This window comes from Coregonus lavaretus (assembly GCF_964263955.1).
Source record: "Coregonus lavaretus genome assembly, chromosome: 31".
In the NCBI taxonomy this organism is placed as follows: domain Eukaryota; kingdom Metazoa; phylum Chordata; class Actinopteri; order Salmoniformes; family Salmonidae; genus Coregonus; species Coregonus lavaretus.
The window spans coordinates 16,142,169-16,167,314 of NC_140018.1; the positions used below are offsets into that span (position 1 = coordinate 16,142,169).

The 25,146-nt window shown below is 43.2% G+C and overlaps 2 protein-coding genes across 3 annotated transcripts; one reads left to right on the forward strand and one right to left on the reverse strand.

Moving 5' to 3' along the window:
• Positions 1–47: 47 nt before the first annotated feature.
• LOC311106609 (cytochrome P450 2K6-like) lies at positions 48–9,386 on the reverse strand. Of its 2 annotated transcripts, none has more exons than XM_084148990.1 (9): positions 9,112–9,386; positions 2,866–3,028; positions 2,398–2,547; positions 2,053–2,213; positions 1,647–1,820; positions 1,298–1,439; positions 870–1,054; positions 536–677; positions 48–327 (listed from the first exon to the last, which is right to left on the reverse strand). In XM_084148990.1, exons 1-9 carry the CDS (start codon positions 9,301–9,303, stop codon positions 131–133), a joined length of 1,506 nt encoding a protein of 501 aa, XP_084005116.1. In that variant the 5' UTR covers positions 9,304–9,386; the 3' UTR covers positions 48–130. The 2 variants fall into 2 exon arrangements, with proteins under 2 accessions (XP_084005116.1, XP_084005117.1); XM_084148991.1 differs by lacking the exon at positions 9,112–9,386 and adding an exon at positions 8,986–9,001.
• A 1,214-nt stretch (positions 9,387–10,600) lies between these two features.
• LOC311106616 (required for drug-induced death protein 1-like) lies at positions 10,601–14,734 on the forward strand. The gene is made up of 2 exons (XM_084149000.1): positions 10,601–10,979; positions 14,511–14,734. The coding sequence occupies exons 1-2, from the start codon at positions 10,659–10,661 to the stop codon at positions 14,646–14,648; spliced, it is 459 nt and encodes a 152-aa protein (XP_084005126.1). The 5' UTR covers positions 10,601–10,658; the 3' UTR covers positions 14,649–14,734.
• Positions 14,735–25,146: the final 10,412 nt, after the last annotated feature.

Genomic DNA, 25,146 nt, shown 5'->3' on the forward strand with positions numbered 1-25,146 from the left:
CCTTTACAATGGAAAATCAGAATTTGACAGGACAAGTGTCGCTCTGGATAAGAGCGTCTGCTAAATGACTAAAATGTAAATGTAAGTGAAATACAAGGCTGTTGGGGGAGGGGAAGGGGGTGGTAATTCCCTAGGTGTCATGGCAACGAGGCAGGGCCCGTACTTTGATGGGGGGGGGGGCGAGGCCCAGGCCCCCGCAGGTGGAGAGGTCCACGTCGTCAGCAGTCATCCCGATGGGGGGATGGAAGGAAAAACGCTGCATGAGGGAGGTGTAGAAGAGGAAGAGCTCCATGCGGGCCAGAGTCTCGCCTACACACACTCTACGGCCTGGGAAGAGAGATGGGTGGAGGAATTGGAGGATGAGTGAGTAAAAACTCACTTTTGCTTGTGACAATTCTACTAGTAGTACACAATGCAATCCTAAGCTATTGGCATGGACACTATTGAATTACTACAACTGGTGAACATAAGGATGGTGTCTGTTAAGACAATGATTAGTCGTACGTTCACAGCCTGGCTTGGTGTGTCCTGTTACCTGCGGAGAAGGGCATGAAGGCCTCCCTCTTGACAAACTTCTCGTCGACGGTGAGAAAGTGGTGAGGGTAAAAGTCGTCTGGCTTCTCCCAGTGAGCCTTATCGCGGTGCACTGACCTAAGCAGTGGGATAATGTAGGTCCCCTACACACACACACACACACACACACACACATTTGAATGTGCCATTGTCATGGAAGGCTGTTCGGTGCCATATTGGGGACAGGTAGTATCTTTAGCTTTGCCACAACTGTATTGCTTAACTGTCTGGTTATTTTTGATTCACTAAAGGTGCAGGTTAGTTAGTGTCTCCTAGTTAGTTGTGAGTGGGCCTGCCTTAGGTATGAAGAAGCCATTGAGGCTGACGTCGGCTGTGGTCTCGTGGGGCAGGTCCATGGGCAGGATGTCAGCAAACCTCTGGGTCTCATGGATCACAGCGTCGGTGAAGGGCATCATCTGCCTGTGCTGGATCCTTAGTGTAGAACCACCAATCACCTTGTCTATCTCCTCATGGACCTTACCTGAGAGGACATAGGAAGTAGACCGAGTATAAGGAAGACTTGTGAGATTTCACCTCTTTCTGCATTTTTATGCACATTCTCTATTTGAAACATCTGTTGTTAGTCAATTCCAGTTTGTACGTTTGTTTCATATTACACTTTTATGCCGTGGAATGAGGTGGTAGCTTTGTGGTAGCCTATTACTTTTAACTTATATTTCACATTGATCCAAAATGACTAGCGACATGACGTGGTTTCACTCACTCTGTATATCCGGATACTTGATCATGATGACTAAGGCCCAGGCCAGGGTGCTGGAGGTGGTGTCCGTCCCAGCCACAAACATGTTGGTGACGGAACACAGGAGGTTCCACTCATGGAAGTGGGAAGAGGGATTATCCTTTTCCTAATGGATATATTTTAGACAAGTTGAGGACAGGCATTAGGTATAGGACAAAACATGGGACCATTAGGAAGTGAGTGATACTGTATGGTGGGAGCGGTAATTTCAAATCAATTTTAGGCAAATCTGTAGCACATCTCTATCCCCCTCAAAGCCAAAAAGGCATTTTGATCCATAGTTGGTGTGACTGACATTGACCCCTGGGCTCACCTCCTGCTGCTTGTTGAGGAAGGCGTCAATGTAGCTACGGGAGTCATTCTCGTCCAGGATCTGTCTGTGCTGGATGAAACTCTTCCTGAAAAAGGCCTTCAGGTTGTCCTGGTATGCCAGCACTCTGTGGTGAGGCCCTGGCAGCGGGTGGATCACCGGGTACATGTTGTACAGCTGGAGAATCAAGCATGGGGGTTCCATGTTTATATGTGAGAAATTCACTTTACAGTTTTTTACTTGTCAACTCACTCTGTCAATGTTACAATGACAATGTGTATCCAGCATTTTAATACCTCTACGGAAGGGAACGGTGATCAGAGGTAAATTAAATATAGATTTAGGTTATTTAAATTTTTTTGGAAATATCCCAAACAAATATCCCAAATACTGTCATGTAGTATCATACCTGAATGAACGGCCCACTGACCAGCCTGAAGCTTTTGTAGTTCATTTCCAAGAGCTTTATAAAGATGGGGTCATCATACTCCATCCTGTGGCCCATAATCAGAGAGACGATGATGTTGGACGCTGCTGCGTTCAGGGGAATGGTGGTCTGGAAGCCGTCACCTGGCTCAGTCACAATAGTTTCATAAAAACACATTAATTAATGTCAATAAAATCAAAGTTAATTCATTCAATGATCTGCTGAAGAGTTTAAAAAAAAGCATGTTCTATGTGTAGCATTTTGTATGGCTGTTGAATAATCTATGTATTTGTAGGTGTTTTATCATCAGATCCAATATGGCCTCACCGTTATGAGCTGCAAAGCTTTTTACAAGGTTTTCTGACTCTTCAATGATTTTGTCCTCGATGTTCCTCTTTCCCATTCCCAAATCCCTGAGCACCGTCAGAGTGAACCTCCGGATGGTCCTCCAGGAGTCCCCATGGCCGAATATGATTCCTGTTTTGACGGAGAGGATACATTGTCAGAATATCACAGATTCTCTGCTATTATAAGGAATAATTGTAGGTATGTAAAGTATTCCTTTGCTTATTTATGTGGACCTGTAGGTTTGCTGTGGGATGGATTTTACCCCGCAATTATCCCCTTAAAATGCCATGCCACTGCATTAAGATAAAAAATATTGCCTGTGACTGTAAACTGCCATTTTGAACACTGAACGGTTGACATAAAAACATGCCTGGGCCTAGAATCAAGACGGATAATGTGGTTCTTGATCTATTAAAGAGATTTTGGTCAGTCAGGGTTGGCCTGTACCGTTTCCTCTGGTGATCTGTTTGAATATTGGGATGTCTGGCCGCTCTGCAAATTGATCAGCCTGAGTGACCAAGGCCTCCTTCACCATCTCATAGCCACACAGCACCACCATCTTACGCAAGCCCATCTGAATACTGAACACTGGGCCAAACTTGTCCTTCATCTGGGGATAAGAGGGGGGGTTAAGAGAGAGGGAAGATGGGAATGAGATATATAATAATTGTTTCCTTTTTGTCCTACTTTCATTGTTAAAGTGTAACAAACTCATCTTCGAGGCATGCAAGCAACAACAATATGTTCCAACAAGCACCAGTTACATGGAGATTTTGTACATCCTTAGAGACAAACTAACAGTTAGTAAGCTGCTGCATTCGGGATTGCCTAAACAGGAATTTAGTGAGGGGAGTAGTGGAGAGTAAATTAAGTGGTGGATAGATATGAAGTGGTCAAGAACTCTGAGAGTTCAAGCAAAGCACCTGGGCTAAATTGTTCCGATAAAGAAGCAGAAAAAGCATAGCTGGGTTCCAGATAAGTTTGTGCTGTATAGCCAACACCTACAGTGGGGAAAAAAAGTTTTTAGTCAGCCACCAATTGTGCTAGTTCTCCCACTTAAAAAGATGAGAGAGGCCTGTAATTTTCATCATAGGTACACGTCAACTATGACAGACAAAATGAGATTTTTTTTCTCCAGAAAATCACATTGTAGGATTTTTAATGAATTTATTTGCAAATTATGGTGGAAAATAAGTATTTGGTCAATAACAAAAGTTTCTCAATACTTTGTTATATACCCTTTGTTGGCAATGACACAGGTCAAACGTTTTCTGTAAGTCTTCACAAGGTTTTCACACACTGTTGCTGGTATTTTGGCCCATTCCTCCATGCAGATCTCCTCTAGACATTTACATTACATTTTAGTCATTTAGCAGACGCTCTTATCCAGAGCGACTTACAGGAGCAATTAGGGTTAAGTGCCTTGCTCAAGGGCACATTTACGTCATTTAGCAGACGCTCTTATCCAGAGCGACTCACCAATTGGTGCGTTCACCCTATAGCCAGTGGGATAACCACTTTACAATTTTTTTTTTGGGGGGGGGGGGGGGGTAGAAGGATTACTTTATCCTATCCCAGGTATTCCTTAAAGAGGTGGGGTTTCAAATGCCTCCGGAAGGTGGTGAGTGACTCCGCTGTCCTGGCGTCGTGAGGGAGCTTGTTCCACCATTGGGGTGCCAGAGCAGCGAACAGTTTTGACTGGGCTGAGCGGGAACTATGCTTCCGCAGAGGAAGGGGAGCCAGCAGGCCAGAGGTGGATGAACGCAATGCCCTCGTTTGGGTGTAGGGACTGATCAGAGCCCGAAGGTACAGAGGTGCCGTTCCCCTCACTGCTCCATAGGCAAGCACCATGGTCTTGTAGCGGATGCGAGCTTCAACTGGAAGCCAGTGGAGTGTGCGGAGGAGGGGGGTGACGTGAGAGAACTTGGGAAGGTTGAACACCAGACGGGCTGCGGCATTCTGGATGAGTTGTAGGGGTTTAATGGCACAGGCAGGGAGGCCAGCCAACAGCGAGTTGCAGTAGTCCAGACGGGAGATGACAAGTGCCTGGATTAGGACCTGTGCCGCTTCCTGTGTAAGGCAGGGTCGTACTCTCCGAATGTTGTAGAGCATGAACCTGCAGGAGCGGGTCACCGCCTTGATGTTGGCAGAGAACGACAGGGTGTTGTCCAGGGTCACGCCTAGGCTCTTCGCACTATGGGAGGAGGACACAGCGGAGTTGTCAACCGTGATGGCGAGATCATGGAACGGGCAGTCCTTCCCCGGGAGGAAGAGCAGCTCCGTCTTGCCAGGGTTCAGCTTGAGGTGGTGATCCGTCATCCATACTGATATGTCTGCCAGACATGCAGAGATGCGATTCGCCACCTGGTTATCAGAAGGGGGAAAGGAGAAGATTAGTTGTGTATCGTCAGCGTAGCAATGATAGGAGAGGCCATGTGAGGATATGACAGAGCCAAGTGACTTGGTGTATAGGGAGAAAAGGAGAGGGCCTAGAACTGAGCCCTGGGGGACACCAGTGGTGAGAGCACGTGGTGCGGAGACAGCTTCTCGCCACGCCACTTGGTAGGAGCGACCGGTCAGGTAGGACGCAATCCAGGAGTGAGCCGCGCCGGAGATGCCCAGCTCGGAGAGGGTGGAGAGGAGGATCTGATGGTTCACAGTATCAAAGGCAGCAGACAGGTCTAGAAGGACAAGAGCAGAGGAGAGAGAGTTAGCTTTAGCAGTGCGGAGAGCCTCTGTGACACATAGAAGAGCAGTCTCAGTTGAATGACCAGTCCTGAAACCTGACTGGTTTGGATCAAGAAGGTCATTCTGAGAGAGATAGCAAGAGAGTTGGCTAAAGACGGCACGCTCAATAGTTTTGGAAAGAAAAGAAAGAAGGGATACTGGTCTGTAGTTGTTGACATCAGTGGGATCGAGTGTTGGTTTCTTGAGAAGGGGAGCAACTCTCGCTCTCTTGAAGACGGAAGGGACATGGCCAGCGGTCAAGGATGAGTTGATCAGCGAAGTGAGGTAGGGGAGAAGGTCACCGGAGATGGTCTGGAGAAGAGAGGAGGGGATGGGGTCAAGCGGGCAGGTTGTTGGGCGGCCTGCAGTCACAAGTCGCAGGATTTTATCTGGGGAGAGAGGGGAGAAAGAAGTCAAAGCATAGGGTAGGGCAGTGTGAGTAGGACCAGCAGTGTCATTAGACTTAACAAACGAGGATCGAATGTCGTCAACCTTCTTTTCAAAGTGGTTGACGAAGTCATCCACAGAGAGAGAGGAGGGGGGGGGGGGGGGGGGGGAGGATTCAGGAGGGAGGAAAATGTGGCAAAGAGCTTCCTAGGGTTAGAGGCAGATGCTTGGAATTTAGAGTGGTAGAAAGTGGCCTTAGCAGCGGAAACAGATGAAGAAAATGTAGAGAGGAGGGAGTGAAAAGATGCCAGGTCGGCAGGGAGTTTAGTTTTCTTCCATTTCCGCTCCGCTGCCCGGAGCTCTGTTCTGTGAGCTCGCAATGAGTCATCAAGCCACGGAGCTGGAGGGGAGGACCGAGCCGGCCGGGAGGATAGGGGACACAGAGAGTCAAAGGATGCAGAAAGGGAGGAGAGGAGGGTTGAGGAGGCAGAATCAGGAGATTGGAGGGAGAAGGATTGAGCAGAGGGAAGAGATGATAGGATGGAAGAGGAGAGAGTAGTGGGAGAGAGAGAGCGAAGGTTGCGGCGGCGCATTACCATCTGTGTAGGGGCAGAGTGAGTAGTGTGGGAGGAGAGCGAGAGAGAAAAGGAAACAAAGTAGTGGTCGGAGACATGGAGGGGAGTTGCAGTGAGATTAGTAGAAGAGCAGCATCTAGTAAAGATGAGGTCAAGCGTATTGCCTGCCTTGTGAGTAGGGGGGGACGGTGAGAGGGTGAGGTCAAAAGAGGAGAGAAGTGGAAAGAAGGAGGCAGAGAGAAATGAGTCAAATGTGGACATAGGGAGGTTGAAATCCCCCAAAACTGTGAGGGGTGAGCCATCCTCAGGAAAGGAACTTATCAAGGCGTCAAGCTCATTGATGAACTCTCCAAGGGAACCTGGAGGGCGATAGATGACAAGGATATTAAGCTTAAATGGGCTAGTGACAGCATGGAATTCAAATGAGGAGATAGACAGATGGGTTAGGGGAAAAATTGAGAATGTCCACTTGGGAGAGATGAGGATTCCTGTGCCACCACCCCTCTGACCAGATGCTCTCGGGGTATGCGAGAACACATGGTCAGATGAGGAGAGAGCAGTAGGAGTAGCAGTGTTTTCAGTGGTAATCCATGTTTCCGTCAGCGCCAGGAAGTCGAGGGACTGGAGATTAGCATAGGCTGGGATGAAGTCAGCTTTGTTGGCAGCAGAACGGCAGTTCCAGAGGCTGCCTGAGACCTGGAACTCCAGGTGTGTGGTGCGTGTAGGGACCACCAGGTTAGAGAGGCAGCAGCCACGCGGTGTGGGGTGTTTGTGTAGCCTGTGCGGAGAGGAGAGAACAGGGATAGGCAGAGGCATAGTTGACAGGCTGCAACAGATGGCTACAATAATGCAGAGGAGATCGGGATGAAATGCACTGAACATCAGGAAAAGGAGAGTGCAGGTCTCCCTCACCAAAAAATTAATAAATATATAACTCACCCAACTTCCACCTCAGAAACTATGATTGTTTCACTGAACCACCCGAATAAAACTCTCCCAACTTCCACTCTAGAAATTAGAATTGTTGTAAACTACAGCAGACTGTTATCAGTAGCTGTAATTAAGTACAGCAGCTACCAACCACCTAACGTTAATGCCTCGGATGAGGTTAGAAAAACAGCTGAATGGTAGCAGCTAGCTGGCTCAATCACAGGTACTCTCAAGCATGAAATAACATTGGAAACAGCTAACCACAGTTGCTAAAAGTTACCGATAGCTACCCTCTAGCTAGCTAGCTTTGTTGGTCCAGGTAGTGGGCAAGCTAGCCTCGTGCTTCGCCTGGGCTCCGCCGAATAGAATCCTTACCTACAATAATTACCTACAATAATAACCTACAATAATAACCTACAATAACTACCGGAGTAAGCTGCCTATAATACCAGACTACAATACCTACCTACAATCTAAATACATAGAGCAGTGATGTTTTGGGGCTGTCGCTGGGCAACACGGACTTTCAACTCCCTCCAAAGATTTTCTATGGGATTGAGATCTGGAGACTGGCTAGGCCACTCCAGGACCTTGAAATGCTTCTTACGAAGCCACTCCTTCGTTGCCCGGGCGGTGTGTTTGGGATCATTGTCATGCTGAAAGACCCAGCCACGTTTCATCTTCAATGCCCTTGCTGATGGAAGGAGGTTTTCACTCAAAATCTCACGATACATGGCCCCATTCATTCTTTCCTTTACACGGATCAGTCGTCCTGGTCCCTTTGCAGAAAAACAGCCCCAAAGCATGATGTTTCCACCCCCATGCTTCACAGTAGGTATGGTGTTCTTTGGATGCAACTCAGCATTCTTTGTCCTCCAAACACGACGAGTTGAGTTTTTACCAAAAAGTTATATTTTGGTTTCATCTGACCATATGACATTCTCCCAATCCTCTTCTGGATCATCCAAATGCACTCTAGCAAACTTCAGACGGGCCTGGACATGTACTGGCTTAAGCAGGGGGACACGTCTGGCACTGCAGGATTTGAGTCCCTGGCGGCGTAGTGTGTTACTGATGGTAGGCTTTGTTACTTTGGTCCCAGCTCTCTGCAGGTCATTCACTAGGTCCCCCCGTGTGGTTCTGGGATTTTTGCTCACCGTTCTTGTGTTCATTTTGACCCCACGGGTGAGATCTTGCGTGGAGCCCCAGATCGAGGGAGATTATCAGTGGTCTTGTATGTCTTCCATTTCCTAATAATTGCTCCCACAGTTGATTTATTCAAACCAAGCTGCTTACCTATTGCAGATTCAGTCTTCCCAGCCTGCTGCAGGTCTACAATTTTGTTTCTCGTGTCCTTTGACAGCTCTTTGGTCTTGGCCATAGTGGAGTTTGGAGTGTGACTGTTTGAGGTTGTGGACAGGTGTCTTTGATACTGATAACAAGTTCAAACGGGTGCCATTAATACAGGTAACAAGTGGAGGACAGAGGAGCCTCTTAAAGAAGAAGTTACAGGTCTGTGAGAGCCAGAAATCTTGCTTGTTTGTAGGTGACCAAATACTTATTTTCCACCATAATTTGCAAATAAATTCATAATAAATCCTACAATGTGATTTTCTGGAGAAAAAAATTCTCAATTTGTCTGTCATAGTTGACGTGTACCTATGATGAAAATTACAGGCCTCTCTCATCTTTTTAAGTGGGAGAACTTGCACAATTGGTGGCTGACTAAATACTTCCCCCCCCCACTGTATACTATAGCCATTGTCATGTCAAACAGGGTGAACAGAGGCAATAATAGTTTTTTTTCCCAGAGGGGTTCTTACCTACATCTAGGTCTGGTAGGGTCTTTATAGAGGGGTTCTTACCTCCATCATGGTTGACAGGGTCTTTATAGAGGGGTTCTTACCTCCATCTAGGTCTGATAGGATCTTTATAGAGGGGTTCTTACCTCCATCAAGGTCTGGTAGGGTCTTTATAGAGGGGTTCTTACCTCCATCAAGGTCTGATAGGGTCTTTATAGAGGGATTCTTACCTCCATCAAGGTCTGGCAGGGTCTTTATAGAGGGGTTCTTACCTCCATCAAGGTCTGGTAGGGTCTCTTCAGGTCCAGGTTGAAGATGTTCCCAACCAGCGGTAGACCTCTGGGGCCTGGAGGAAAGTTCTTAGGGTTTTTGTTTTGATTAATGATGAAAAGGAGGACGATTAAATTCAGCGTAATAAACAGAACGGACGTGCCACTTAGTGAAAATAAGTCCAGAACAGACATATTTTGTTTTGAATCGTTTTTTTCGGACTAAATTTAAAATGTCTGTGAAATAAATATTGTTAGAGGCCTTGGGTCATAGTCATTCAGGAATGCTACTGTATCCGTCGTTCTTTTGAAAGCTCCTGCAAAAACATAAAGAAGAGACTGCATTAAAATACTGGCCAGGGTAAAAGTTTCTCTCTATGGACAGTATTTGGAAGTAAGTCATGATCGATTGAGCCCTTGAAGTCCCTCTCAAGTAGAATAAGGACTGCTTTTTAGGAATTTACACAGCGCATAAAATACAAACTTTGAGAATCTTTATTTAAAGTTATGATGTTTGTGTTTATATTAATTGTGTGTTACAGATCAAATCCAGAAAAGATTTATTTTTGCCACATCTGTAAATGAAAATAGGCATAATACCCACATCTGATACTGCTGTAGAAAAATATATAATAATGTAAGTACTGATTTATTTTGTTTATGAGCTCTCACTGTTAATGTGGACTTGATTACTTGCATAAATCGTTCACGTAATTCTCTTGAACGGACTATAGGTACATTCATTTAAAAAAAACACCCTCCATGAAAGAACTACACTACTTTTATTTGTCTGACATGTTCTTTCCCATGTTAATTCTGCAATAGAAAACATCGATCATATCTTTTAAAAAACTACAAGGCCTAATAATTAAAGCAATCTGCAATAATAAATATCCTACCTGAATGAAATGCGTATTGTTGTGGCCTCTGCGCTGTCCTTGCTCCTGAGGCTTGAGTTCACTTTTTCTAGAGATGACGCCAGCTCTCGATGTCCAGCCCATTGTGTAGTCACGTGGGTTACGCGTCAACCAGGCTCTAATAAAATCTAGATCATTGCTTTAACACTGGGGTCATATTTCTACAACATTTCACCTCTTGTCATTAAAACGCAAACTGACTCTGGATCGTGTCTAGAAATGCACCTGAACCTACTTCTACAAGCACCCGATAGAGGGCGGCATTGCGTTGTAGCAGGGCAGGCAGGGACCTCAGAGGCCCATTTCCTTCATTATGGGCCCGTTATATTCATGTCTCATTTCACTATGGCTATGGGTACTGCTTTTTAACACAATTTAGGCCTATATTGCAGATAAATCTGCGGTTCTGTTGCAATGAATTAGCAGGCTAAAGACAAATAATCTGTGTGTGCAACACAACTTCCCGCACAAACCAGTCTGACTACATCTTTAAGGGCAGCGTGCCAGCAGTCCAATGGAATGCACGCCCATTCAAGCACATAACTTCTGTTGACAACATTGCAGCAAGTGGCAGATTTAATTCTACCACGACTGCAACAAAGAACAACGCCAATTACCACCTGAGAGACAACAATGAAGCCCAAATCTCTCGTATTGAGGTTATTTGATCATACTGAGTCCTTAGGTGAGAGGCAAGCGGAGAGAGTATCTAGGTATCACCGGCAGGTAGACTGTTCGGACCGGTCGGACCGTCATGAGACCACTGCACCAAATGATACCCCCAGACCCCAGGTAGAGGATGGGGGGAGAAAGAAAGAGAAGTGCGCCAGTGAGATCCATTTCGCCTTTTTACCGGAGAGGTACGAGCCCCTAGTCGAAGAGGATGAAGGAAGGCAAAGAGCGAAAGAAGAAAAGAAAAACAAGAAGAAACAAAAATACAAGAAAGTCAAGAAGGTAGTATTTGCGAAAAACGTTACTGCTGCATCTATCTTTCTGTGCTGTTATGTTTATAAAGAATAAGCCATGTTTCCCCCCCCCCTTCAATTATTAACTTTAACCACCGTTTTTTTCAATGCTTATTAATTATTAACTAACCATTATGATGCACTTAACCTTTGAAAGTCAAATGTATTCAGTTTTGTTATAATGACACTGTTATAACAACCTTCAGTTGTTCATAATCATAACATGTTTCTATTGTCAATAGAAAAAAGACAATAAAATCAATGTTACATTTTCAGATACTTTCAACTCGAGAATTCCCTGCACTGTATCCCTTAATTTCCCACACAGTATGTAATAGTTGCAGATAATATGGGTAAGTTCAAGGCAATATCATAATCAATCTCATTATCGTGATACAAAAATTTTTTAAAAATACAATTATCACGATATGGCATCAATCCATCAAACTTGCATCAAATTACCTGATATTCATCATATGACTGAATGATGTAAAATCAATAATAAGAATCACAAACCATAGAACTGAAAGATCATTGTGAAATAGGACTACAATATAGAGGCTTTTCATGAAAGAAATTGGTATTATGAACCAATCTATTGTGATTGACTTTTCTCAGATTGCTGTGTTTTCTAATCAGCACCTCACATTAACACTTTGTTTCTTACTGTTTGATTTCAACACTGATTGTGTTACTGTTAAACCACCTGTATTGTGTTAAAATGTGACACAATATGAAGTACAAGTTGAATGATGTAATAAATATATCAACAGTGACTGATTGTATCTTCCTATCTTGCCACAATCCATTTGCTTGGCTTCTCTCCAGATTGAGATTGTTTTAAGACCTCTCCCTGTGTTTGTCTGTTCCACTGTCCTAGATACAGTGTGTTTGGGGTCAAAGGGGAATATCTAAACCATAACATAAAACATAAAAGACAGTCATGGTGCAGTTCTTTGACAAAAAAAAGTATCAAGGCAGAAGTCGAATCTTTCCTGTCAAGAAACTCAAGTAAAACAACTTAGATCATAGCACTCTTGTCCACTATCTTTAGAAATGAAGAATATAGCTCTTAAAACCATTTCCATATGAATCGTGTTTGCGGTTTCACTGTTGTTGTTGTGGCTGTAGTAGGTTCTAAATCAAATCAAATCAAGCTTTATTTATACAGCACATTTCAGACATGGAATGCAACGCAATGTGCTTTACAGGAAAAATAGAACAAAAAAACAATGAAAATAAAAGCTGAAATATTTACTACACAACAAACATAAGATAAAAAACAAAAGAATGACACAAACTGAACAACTAAAAAGCACCCTGAGGAAAAGCAAAGCTAAAAAGATGTGTTTAAGTTCTCTTTTAAATATGTCCACAGTTTCAGTCCCTCTCAGGTTCTCTAGCAGGTTATTCCAGAGGCTGGGGGCATAATAACTAAAGGCTGACTCTCCAGGCCTCTTGGTCCTCAGCTTTGGGATAGTTAAAAGGCCAGTGCCAGAGGACCTGAGGGACCTACTTGGTACATAACTTAAAAGCATGTCTGACATGTATTGGGGTGCACAATCATGGATTGATTTAAAAACCAATAGAATAATCTTAAAATGTATTCTAAAACTCACAGGCAGCCAGTGCAGTGACCTTAAAAGCGGTGTAATGTGTGCTCTCCATCTGGTCTTGGTCAGTACCCGTACTGCAGCATTCTGTATGTTTTGCAGTTGACCAATGGCTTTCTTGGTAAGACCAGACAGGAGAACATTACAATAGTCAAGCCTGTATTAGCCTGAGAGAGAAACTGACACACCTTGGCAATGTTCCTAAGGTGGTAAAAAGCTAATTTGGCCACATTCCTAATGTGTGATTCGAAATTTAGTTCAGAATCTAAAATAACACCTAGGTTTTTTACCTGTGTTTTATCTTTATTGCCTGTGAATTAAAATGTGTGGCAGCATAGTCTCTCCAAGGTGAGCAGGTCAACACTCTCGTGGGGTTGTCTATCTTGCAATATCTATCCCATGGGCTTGGTGGCCCAACTGTCCGGGGGGCTCAGACATTCACTGGTCAATTACGAAGCCCAGACTAAGCCTCATTGATTTACTAAATCTGATCCAGCTGGATCCCTAAAGCTTCATGGTAGTTTCCCCTCTCAAGCCTCTGTGATGTGTCACTATAGGATAAGCATTAGATATTGGCAACGAATGTTGCGGCAAACGCCGCCAAAGAGTCATTGAACCCTCATCCACGTCACCTGGTTCTGAATGGATTCTCTGTCATTGTGGTGAGGGATTCTCAACTTCATTTGGAAGGGTCATGGATATGGGTAGCCTGTTGGCTATTAATAATAATAACATACCCCATGCAAAGTACAGTAATAATAACCAAATGTAGGGCTGACTAAATGCCATCAGTTGGAAGGACCATAACAAACCCAATACAAAGCACAGAAATAACTAAATGGAGGGTTATTATGGTGCAGTAAGTGACAATAATAACCGTACATTTGGTTATTCCTGTACTTTGTTTGGGGTTTGTTATGGTCCTTCCAACTGATTGATGGCATTTAGTCACATGTCATTTCTTCCTTATCTGTCTTGGCTTTGTTTAGAAAGTTCTTATTTTACAACCCACTCACATGCTGTGGTGTGTGTTGTGTATAAAGATATTATAACTGTTATATTGATTGCTGTCAAGCTTCCTTATTTACTGTATATATATATGTATGGACACTACCTGTAAAAATGTCTATGAATAGCCATAAAGATAAAGTAAGTTATGGTTTTATTGACTGGGCTTTAAATCATGTTGGATCTAGGTAGTAAAATGTGAGGAGGCCTGAGTGTAAGACACCTTCTTGGAAACAAGTAATCCATAAAAGTGTGATTGCCTTCTATAAATACCAAGATAATCGAATCATGTTAAAAATCACATTGCTGCTACATGCCTCCATGAATTCACTGTAAACATAACCATCTAATATCAATGCTACAGTCTCTCCCTCAGTTGCTACTGTCCGCAGGTGACAGGGGTGTTTCGAAGTTTTATTTGCGGCCTTGATAGTGATACATTTTAAGACTACAGGTTGGGAAACGTTTTGGTATTTTTGAACGTCCCCTGATGCAGCCAGTTCAGACACAGGCCAGCCCTTTCCTGAACACTAAACATGGAACCCTATTGTTCAACACAGGGATCACTGCTTATTTTAGTTAGACGAGTAAAAAGGACGCAGTGATTTCCCTCTGCTGTGCTGGGCAACCATTGTCTGAGTATGGAGAAGATTGGTTCTACCTATTTCGGTCTGAGGATGTGTTTAAAAATGTAATCCCTTATTCTTGACCTAGTTCTGTCCTCAAGATCTGTTGATGAGTTGTAAAATCATCCTCACACTTACAGCAGCCTACTGAATGTTCCATCTGCAGATAGGATGAGTCATTTAATGATGATTAGGTTTGTATTGCTGATGATGGTTGTTAATTGATAATCCGTTTATTGACTTTGCTCTCTGTGTGTGTCCTCTGTCTTTCAGAATGTCGGCAAGGCCCTTCGCTACAGCTGGAAGTGTTTGATGCTTGGTCTTCACAGTATGGCAGCAGGCTATTCCACCCCACTCACTGCCGCTGCTACCCTCGTCCCAGAGTTCCATGCGGGCAGGGACAGGGGCTGAGAGGACCAATCACATTGATCTGTAATCCTTCTTAATGTTCACTGACTCTAACGCTGTGGCCCCAAGGGCCTCAACATAAACCAGCACTGAAAACCCTCAATTGAGAGATATCTCTACATTATGAAATTATAGAATTTAAATATCCTGTTGTAGAATACTGATAAAAATACTTTGATTCTTATTGCAAGGTTTTGCATGTATATAAGATGTCATAAATGGTATATATTTTTTATAGTTACTTAATAGGAACTTTGTAGGAAGCACATTGATGCATTTGTAATTACATTTATGTGACAGAAGGTTGATATGATTAGGATATATATCTACACTACCATCAAAAGTTTGGACACACCTACTCATTCAAGGGTTTTTCTTTATTTTTACTATTTTTTACATTGTAGAATAACAGTGAAGACATCAAAATTATGAAATAACACATGGAATCATGTAGTAACCAAATAAGTGTTAAACAAATCAAAATAGCCCTATTTGGTAAAAGACCAAGTCCATATTATGGCAAGAACAGCTCAAATAAGCAAAGAGAAACGACAGTCCATCATTACTTTAAGACATGAAGGTCAATCAAGACGGAAAATGTCAAGAACTTTGAACGTTTCTTCAAGTGCAGTCGCAAAAACCATCAAGTGCTATGATGAAACTGGCTCTCATGAGGACCACCACAGGAATGGAAGACCCAGAGTTACCTCTGCTGCAGAGGAAAAATTCATTACAGTTACCAGCCTCAGAAATTGCAGCCCAAATAAATGCTTCACAGAGTTCAAGTAACAGACACCTCAACATCAACTGTTCAGAGGAGACTACGTGAATCAGGCCTCCATGGTCGAATTGCTGCAAAGAAACCACTACTAAAGGACACCAATAATAAGAAGAGACCTGCTTGGGCCAAGAAACACAAGCAATGGACTTTAGACCAGTGGAAATGTGTCCTTTGGTCTGGAGTCCAAATTTGAGATTTTTGGTTCAAACCGCTGTGTCTTTGTGCATGAATACTTCCCACCGTAAAGCATGGAGAAGGAGGTGTTATGGTGTGGAGGTGCTTTGCTGGTGACTCTGTCTGTGATTTATTTCACTTAACTTAACCAGCATGGCTACCACAGCATTCTGCAGCGATACGCCATCCCATCTGGTTCGGGCTTAATGGGACTTTCATTTGTAACAGGACAATGACCCAACACACCTCCAGGCTGTGTAAGGGCTATTTTACCAAGAAGGAGAGTGATGGAGTGCTGCATCAGATGACCTGGCCTCCACAATCCCCCGACCTCAACCCAATTGAGATGGTTTGGGATGAGTCGGACGGCAGAGTGAAGGAAAAGCAGCCAACAAGTGCTAAGCATGTGTGGGAATTCCTTCAAGACTGTTGGAAAAGCATTACAGGTGAAGCTGGTTGAGAGAATGCCAAGAGTGTGCAAAGCTGTCATCAAGGCAAAGGGTGGCTGTTTGAAGAATCTCAAATATAAAATATATTTTGATTTGTTTAACACTTTTTTGGTTACTACATGGTTTTGATGTCTTCACTATTATTCTACAATGTAGAAAATAGTAAAAATAAAGAAAAACCCTTGAATGAGTAGGTGTGTCCAAACCTTTGACTGGTACAGTATGTCAGACGTTTTATACTTTTATAATGACTTTTCAGTCAACATTGAAATTAATGGGATATTTTGTATATTTGTAAACTCTTTAATTACATAATTTCACAGTTACTTACTCCACAATTATGAATTATTTTCTCAAATATACGTTGTGCCTTTTTCAACTCAAAGAATTTCTGTAACATGCAACCATCACCTTGTGTAAAGCCTGTTAAAGAGACAGCGAGAGAGAAAAGGACAATTGTGCGGCACAAACAGAATATGTGTTTGCTCTATGGCGTCAGATTAAGTGAATCAGGACCGGACAGGAGCTTGTTAACAAAGGGATTTAGATAGAGACAGGAAAGACTTAGCGGGGTCGGGGTGGAGAGGGGAACCAAAACAGGAAAGGAAACTGAATCAAGGCTTGAGGGCCTCTTCCTGCACATTGGGGACGGTCGGTCTTTTGTCCCAGCCAGCCAACGGAAGCAGGGGCATGGCACAACCCCAGTGGATTTACAGCAGAATAATATATTTTCAGAATATCTTCTAAATGTAATATGATAGAAAGAAAAATGTATGTGTTTGGTATGATAAAGAAAGCTGACAGGGAGAAGTTAACAGTGAGTACAGTATATCTTCATGTTAGTGATATGCTACCAAAGAATACACACTGCATTTCTCTGTCTATATCTGTCTTTGAAAGTCTGTTTCTATGTGAATAAATACAATTTAAACTTATGTTTGAGGCTGCTATATGCTATATTATAGCTATACTGTACAGTATGTCTGTGTTTTTTGCAGTATGTAAATTGTAAAACTTATAATGAATACCCATTGGTGGAATACCTGGTGGTCTTTCAACAAGGTTAGCTGGAGACTGAAACACAGACGAACCAGGAGGTGCGATGACGCGAAAGCGCAAGAATGGTGCTGTTAAGATCAGAGATGAATCTCCTGAGTTTACACCAAGTAATAAGACTTAAAGGTCTTCATGCTCTCTTGAGAACCTTGATGATCACGAAATGGAGTCAGACGGCAGTGGTGAGTACTCTGAGGTTGAGTCAGTCCAGGATGAAGCGAGCCTACCTGCGGGGACAGGTTTATTGGATACTTCCACTGTTTTCCCTGAGAATCCTACCAGAGAGGATTTTGGACCGGTAGGAGTGAGAATTTTTAAAAGAGTGGATTCCTGCTTTTTGGCTTACCCATACATTGTGTCAGGCTGGGTAAAGGACAAACTGGGAATGGTTACATCTGTGAAAGTTTGGAGAAGTGGAATTGTTTAGATTTTTTGTGTATACGCCTCCCAGAGGAAGTGGGCGCTTCGAGTCACGCGGCTTGGGGCTCAACCTGTGGTGTGCTTTGCTCTCCGGAGCAGGGCGCCGCTAAAAGGGGTGATCAGTGGGGTAGCGTTGAATGTAGAGGTGGATCAAATGAAAAGGAATATTCCTAGTGTTTGTGACGCCCACCGCTTGGTGAGACATAGACCTGGTGGCAATTTCTAAACTGAGAATACCCTGTCTAGTTGAGCTTTGACACATAAGTTCTTCCTGATAAGGTCAGGTTAGGTTATATTTGCTATTCTGTGAGGGCCTATGTTCCGAACCCGCTTCGGTGCTTTAGGTGCCAAGGATGCAGACATGTTGCAGCAGTGTGTAGAAGGGAGATCCCACGATGTAAGAAATTTGCAAGAGGGCAAAGTCAGAGGGAGTGTACAATTGGGATAGAGAAAGCACTGTGTGTCAACTGAAAGGCACATGCACTTGGGGATACGAAGTGCCCTGTGAGAGAGAGACAGGTCGAGTGGGGCAGAAAGTTTCCTATGCTGAGGCAGTGGAGAGAGTAGAGGATAGCCCAAGGGTGAGTGAGGCGACTGGGAGCCCCCCAGTGAGTAGGCCTGAAGAGAGAGAGACAGAGAGGATGAGTTTTAGTAAGGTTGGTGATCAACTACACTGCACTGATGGAGCGGAAATCACAGAAGATAGATGTGGTAGTTGCAGCAGCAGATAAATATTGATGTGTGAGAGAATTTAGTGCAGAAGATCTACAGCAGTTTTGAGAGAAGGGGTTACATCCTCCCAGGCCAACGGCCTGGTGTAGGATCGTTTAGGGTGGGATGTGTAGGTGAGTTTTTGGGGATAGTGTATAGGTGCAGGGTTAGATGGTGGTGCGATTTAAGTTTTTCCCATTCCCCGTTTCCCTTAATTTGTTTTGTTTTGTCACAATGTGGAATGCACATTCCGCACTGAGAAAGGCAGCAATACAACAAAAAGTGTCTAGTCTACTGGAAATTCACACGAAGAAGAAGAAGAAGGAATACCTGGTGACGGACGTACCGTTTGCTTAGACATCACTTCCTGTGAATGGCGGACAAGGAAAAAAGGAAGAAAGTAGAACATATTATGAATAAATATGGAGTGGGGGATTGCAAAAGCCTTCTGGAAGATCTGGTGAAGATCTGGAGAAGATGGTGGATAAGGAAAAAATAAGAAAAGTGGAATATGTTTTGATGGAATATGGAATGGAGGATCGCACAGAACTTTTGGAAGAGCTAGAGAAGGAAACGGAATGTGACGAGTGAGTGTGAATTCATTGTGGTGGCAGGTGCAGTGATGACCGCCGAGAAGGAGCTGAGTGTAGAGGGAAGCGGTGTGGTGAGGAGAGTTGGCGTCAAGTGAAAAAAGAGGGATACGTGATCTAGTAGCTCAGAGATGGAACATGACGAGAGTTTGGATGTAGTACCTGCGGAGAGGACCTCATCTCCAGGATGAAAAGGATGTTTCTGGTCCAGTGGGAGTGAGGTTTGTGGAGAGAATGGATCCTTGCATTTTGGCAGATCCATATGTGATGTCAGGTTGGGGACTGTTGAGTTGGTGAGAGTAACTTGGAGTGGATAAGTGATGATTTATTGTGTTTCTTCAGTCCAGAGGGAGAGGACGCTCCGCATCACGCGATTAGGGACAATAAATGTGACTTGCTTTGCTCTCCGGAGCAGGGCGTTGTTGAAAGGAGTGATAACGGTGGTGACATTAAGTGTTGAGGAGGATCAGTGGAAATGGAAGATTCCCAATGTCTGTGATTTATGCCGTTTGGTGCGACGCAGATCCGGTGGAGAGCATGGGGAAACGGAGAAGACATTGTCTGTCCTGCTGAGTTTTGATGTAGAGTCTTTGCCCGACAAGGTGAAGTTAGGAAGTGTAAGTTATCCCATGAGAGCTTTTGTTCCGAAAATACTACGGTGTTTTAGGTGTCAAGTTTATGGGCATGTTGCAGCAGTGTGTAGGAGGGAGATTCCTAGATGTGAGAAGTGTGCAGGAGGGCATGAGACAAAGTAATGTGTAGTATTGGTGTAGAAAGTTGTGTTAGCTGTGGGGGTGCCCATGGGGTTGGAGATCGGAGGTGTCCAATGAAAGAAAGGCAGGTTGAGGTTGCCAGGGTTAGAGTAGTACAGAAAGTGTTGTATGCCGAAGCAGTGAAGAGAGTGGTAGAGGAAGATGGGTACAGGGTGAGGGATACTGCGAGGATTCCTGTGGATATGCAGAGACCAAAAGAGAGTGATGGGAAGAATATGTGCTTCAGTAAGGTGGGCTTTTTAGCATTCATAGCCATGGTTGTCAATTGTACTGCAGAAATGGATCGGAAGTCACAGAAAATAGAGGTTGTGGTGGCTGCGGCAGAGAAGTACTGCAGAACAGTTGCAGGGGGTGTTGAGTGGGCGGCAGGTAGCTTAGTGGGTAAGAGCGTTGTGCCAGTAACCGAAAGGTCGCTGGTTCTAATCCCCGAGCCGACTAGGTGAAAAATCTGTCGATGTGCCCTTGAGCAAGGCACTTAACCCTAATTGCTCCTGTAAGTCGCTCTGGATAAGAGCGTCTGCTAAAATGTAAAATGAGTGGTAGTGTTCTGTCCTCTCAGACCATTGATTAAATGGTGGAATGTTTTTTTTTTTAGAGAGGGGTAATAGTTGTCAGGGAAATTTTCATTTTTCCAAATTTATATTACCATATCAAAAATGTAATGTAGGTAGGTCGTGAATGGCCTCACACACCAGTAAAGTGGGTGGCGGTGTATGCACCTAAAAGTTGGATGCGATGTTCTTCTTCAGTGGGGTTTATCGGCGGTTGGCATCCAATGTTATGATGCATTACCGCCACCTACTGTACTGGAGTGTGGGCCAGACAAACTAAATCCTACCTGCCAGCCCCATTTCTCTTTAAAAAAAGATAACAAAATATTTGAGACTGTATCTAATGACGTTCTACTCAGTATACTCTTCAAACTAATTTCCTGTAACCCCTTCTCCCTCATACTGGATCTCAGCCTCTCTCTTTCCCTCACACTGTATCAGTACATGCACCACTGTCTCTGTTTCCTGGCAATAATGACACTTTCCTGTTGGATGCTTTCCTATCACATTTAAAGTGTTATTCAACCGGCTGTGTCTCACCCTTAATCTTGTAAAAATAGCCTCCTTGGATGTGATCCGCTAACTAAATGCTAAAGAAGAAAAAAAATAAAGAATACCTGATGACGTCAATTAGAAGAAGAAGAAGAAGAAGAAGAAGAAGAAGAAGAAGAAGAAGAAGAAGAAGAAGGGAGATACAGAGATAAACTTATGCTAAAACGTTTATTATTTTCTACTGAACCATTAAGAAGAAGAAGAAGAAGAAGAAGAAGAAGAAGAAGAAGAAGAAGAAGAAGAAGAAGAAGAAGAAGAAGAAGAAGAAGAAGAAGAAGAAGAAGAAGAAGAAGAAGAAGAAGAAGAAGAAGAAGAAGAAGAAGAAGAAGAAGAAGAAGAAGAAAGCAAGCAGAGGGCGCTGTTCTGGATGCGCGAAGCGGATGGACGGAGGAGGCGGCATTCGAGGGTTCGACCAAAGATTTTTTACAACTAAACGAAGATAAACCACACCCTGTCGTTTCCAATGGGAACAAATGAGTCATAGTGGGCAGAACAAGCAAGGAGGTGGGCAGAACCAAACACGAGCTAGTGAGTTCCTATTGGCGCGTTCTAGCATACATCTGCATATTTCCGTTAGGGAACGCCTGTATTGTGAAGTGTGTTGTCAAGAACTCAATTCGCAGTTCGGGTTCTAGCATACATCTGCATATTTCCGTTAGGGAACCCCTGCTGGGTGCAAGAGTGGGTGGGTGCAAGAACTCAATTCGCCGTTGCACTCATTTTATTTTTTAAACAACACGATTTTTAAAAACTGTTGCTAAGGGTAAAGTCTACAAAACTTAGTCTGCTCTGTTCATAACATATTCTAGTTTTGGCAACAAAAAACTGTATTGAAATCAAATGATTCATTAATGAGAAAATTTGCAGAATGTCGGCCAAAATCCATCTCTTTCCATCTTCTCCCACTGCCGGCCAGTGGGCTTCCTCTCACTACCATATTTGGTAGTGAGTGGAAACGCCAAGCGGATGCTTCACATTTATGCATTTGGTGAAATATCTGTCTCATTGTTCTATCTGTGGTTCGACTTCAAACTAGGAAGCACAGTGGGGTAACACAGTGCAGCATTTGGTGGATGCCAGGTACAGACAAAGGCTAGAGAGGCCCAAAGATAGAAAATCATTCATAATGAAAAAAAAACATTTATACACTCACTAACTGTAAGTCGCTCTGGATAAGAGCGTCTGCTAAATGACGTAAATGTAAAATGTTATGCAGAGGCTGCAAGGCAGATTGGTGGAACTATTAGGCAGAATGATGGAGATAATAGGGTTACTCCTGGAATAAGTGGACCTACTGTAGGAAATGTTGCTTATGTTGGTCCAGACACGGATACGAGACCTATTCAGAAATCTTGTTCTCACAAATGTGTCGTGTCAAAGGACACTTTAATAGTTCATCAGATTGAATTCTATACCAGGCGGTGTCAGAGGAAGGCCCTCAAAATTGTCAAAGACTCCAGCCACCCTAGTCATAGACTGTTCTCTCTGCTACCGCACGGCAAGCGGTACCGGAGTGCCAAGTCTAGGTCCAAAAGACTTCTCAACAGCTTCTACCCCCAAGCCATAAGACTCCTGAACAGCTAATCATGGCTACCCGGACTATTTGCACTGCCCCCCCACCCCATCCTTTTTACGCTGCTGCTACTCTGTTAAGTAAGTATTTATGCATAGTCACTTTAACTCTACCCACATGTACATATTACCTCAACTACCTCAACTAGCCGGTGCCCCCGCACATTGACTCTGCAACGGTACCCCCCTGTATATATAGCCTCCCTACTGTCACTTTATTTTACTGTATATATAGCCTCCCCACTGTCACTTTATTTTACTTCTGCTCTTTTTTTCTCAACACTTTTTTTGTTGTTGTTTTATTCTTACTTTTTTTGTTTAAAATAAATGCACTGTTGGTTAAGGGCTGTAAGTAAGCATTTCACTGTAATGTCTGCACCTGTTGTATTCGGCGCATGTGACCAATAAAATTTGATTTGATTTGATTTGATTTGATTTGATTTGATTTCATAGCCTTCATTGGAAAGGTTATCAACCTGACTGCGTTTGTGGAAAGAAGAACTGCCATGTTGAAGATCATTTTGGAAGCAGCAACAAAGTTTTTAGGAGTAACAGATGTTACTGTCGCCATGATTGTTGATGTGTTGACTCCTAATAATAATGATAATGGAGTGTCTCAGTATGATGATAATTAGAGTTATGGTTTTTGTTATCCTTCAGTGGAATGTTAGAAGCCTTATTGCTAACGGTCAGGAGTTTAAGTAATATGTAATTGATTTAGAGATCAAACCTGATGTGATATGTGTTCAAGAAACATGGCTTAGACCACATCTTGATTGTATTATTCCTGGTTATTGCTCAATCAGATCTGATAGATCAATTGGACAGGGTGGTGGGTGTGCTACGTTCATAAGGGAAGGTCTTGTATATCATAATATACCTGTCCCATCTGAATATGAATGTGTGATGGTGGAAATCTACAGTGCAGGTAGTAATATTACGTTTTTACAGCCCTTGTCATCAACTATCTGTAGCGATGTTTGATGAAATATCAGGAGAATTGGGCTCTAGAGAGATATGGTGTGGCAACTTTAATGCACATAATAGTTTATGGGGAAGCACACATACAGATACTAATGGTACTATTGTGGAAGATATGATGGAAACAAGAGCATTGGTATGTCTTAACGATGGATGTGGTACACGAGTTGATGTTGTTAGAGGGGTTACATCCTGCCTCACACTGGCTTCTAATTCTATTGCATCTATGTGTGAATGGAATGTAAGGAATTATTCTACTGTTGGAAGTGATAATTTCCCGATTTCGTGTACCATGAACTTTGATGTTACTATTCCAGATAGGGTACCATTCAGAATATGGTGCTTTCATAAAGCAGACTGGGAAAAGTTTGGTGAACATTGCTTAAAGTCTGTTGGACAGTTGTCTTTAGAGAGGCTGGTTGATGTATGTGCTGCCTCTGTGACTTCTCTGATTTTGAGTTCTGCGAATGTATATGTACCAGTGAGTGACATGGGTGAGAAAAGGAAGGTGGTTCCTTGGTGGACTGAAGAGTGCACTGCGGCTATTCGAGAAAGAAATAGGTCTTACAGTGTTGTGTAGGAATATGACTCCTGAGAATCTAGTTGATTTCCAAAGGAAGAGAGCTTTAGTATGTAGGGTCATTAAGTCTGTCAAGAGAAATGCATGGAGACAGCTCTGCTCTACAATAGGCAGGGAGGGGTACTGAGCTGGGGGATGTATGGTCTATGTTGAAGAAGATGACTGGAAGAAGCAAGTCCACTCGAATTCCAGTTTTGGTTGTGGGTAAAAAATGGCCATAACTGATAAAGAAAAAGCTGACTTGTTGGGGAAGACATTTGCTAAGGTACATAGTGAGGGTACTTTGGATTAAGTATATAAGCAATGCAGGTGTGAGATTTTAAATGCTCATGTTAATGTGTATTAGAAAAGGAATACTGTTGACTCTTCTTTGGATGCTGTTTTTACCATCCATGAGATGCGTTCAGCCTTAATAGGCTGTGGATATACAGCCCCAGTTCATGATCAGTTGTGCTATGTCATGTTTAAGCATCTACCTGATGAGGTCATACATGTTCTCCTGCGATTATTTAATACGATTTGGAGTGAGGGGGTTATACCTTCTGGTTGAAACGTGCAGTAACATTACCTTTTTGTAAAGCCTGGTAAGGACCCTTCATGTGCTGATAGTTATAGACCAATAGCACTGACCTCTAACTTGTGTAAACTGATGGAAAAGATGATAGTCAACAGATTGTCATAGTTCCTGGAACATAGAGGTTTATTGAGTCAATGTCAAAGTGGATTCCGTAAAGCTAGATCTACTTTGGATGCATTAGTAAAGGTGAGCAATGAAGTTGAAAAAACTCTGGTCATGAAATAATTAATGGCTACTGTCTTTTTTGACATTGAAAAGCCTTATTACACTATGTGGAGAGAAGGCCTACTGATTAAGATGGAAAGACTTGGTATTGGTGGACGATTATATAACTGGGTTTTGGCCTTCTTATTTAATCGCTCTTTTCGAGTTAAAATAGGATCCATTTTAACTGATGCCTATGGAGTAGACAATGGTATTCCTCAAGGCAGTGCTATCAGTCCTATTTTGTTCAACGTTATGATTAACGATGTGTTTACGAATGTAGGTAGGGGTATTGGGACTTCCCTATATGCTGATGATGGAGCTATTTGAAAGAGGGGAAGGAATGTCTCTCATGTGATCAAATCTATTCAACAAGCTATAGTGGATGTTGAAAGATGGTCGAATGACTGGAGTTTTGAAATTGTCAGTGGCAAAGTCTTGTTGTATGTTCTTCTCGAAGAAGAAAGTTGCTGATAATATACATTTGTTTCTGTATGGACAGCCTATGGGAAGGGTTTCTAAGTACAAAT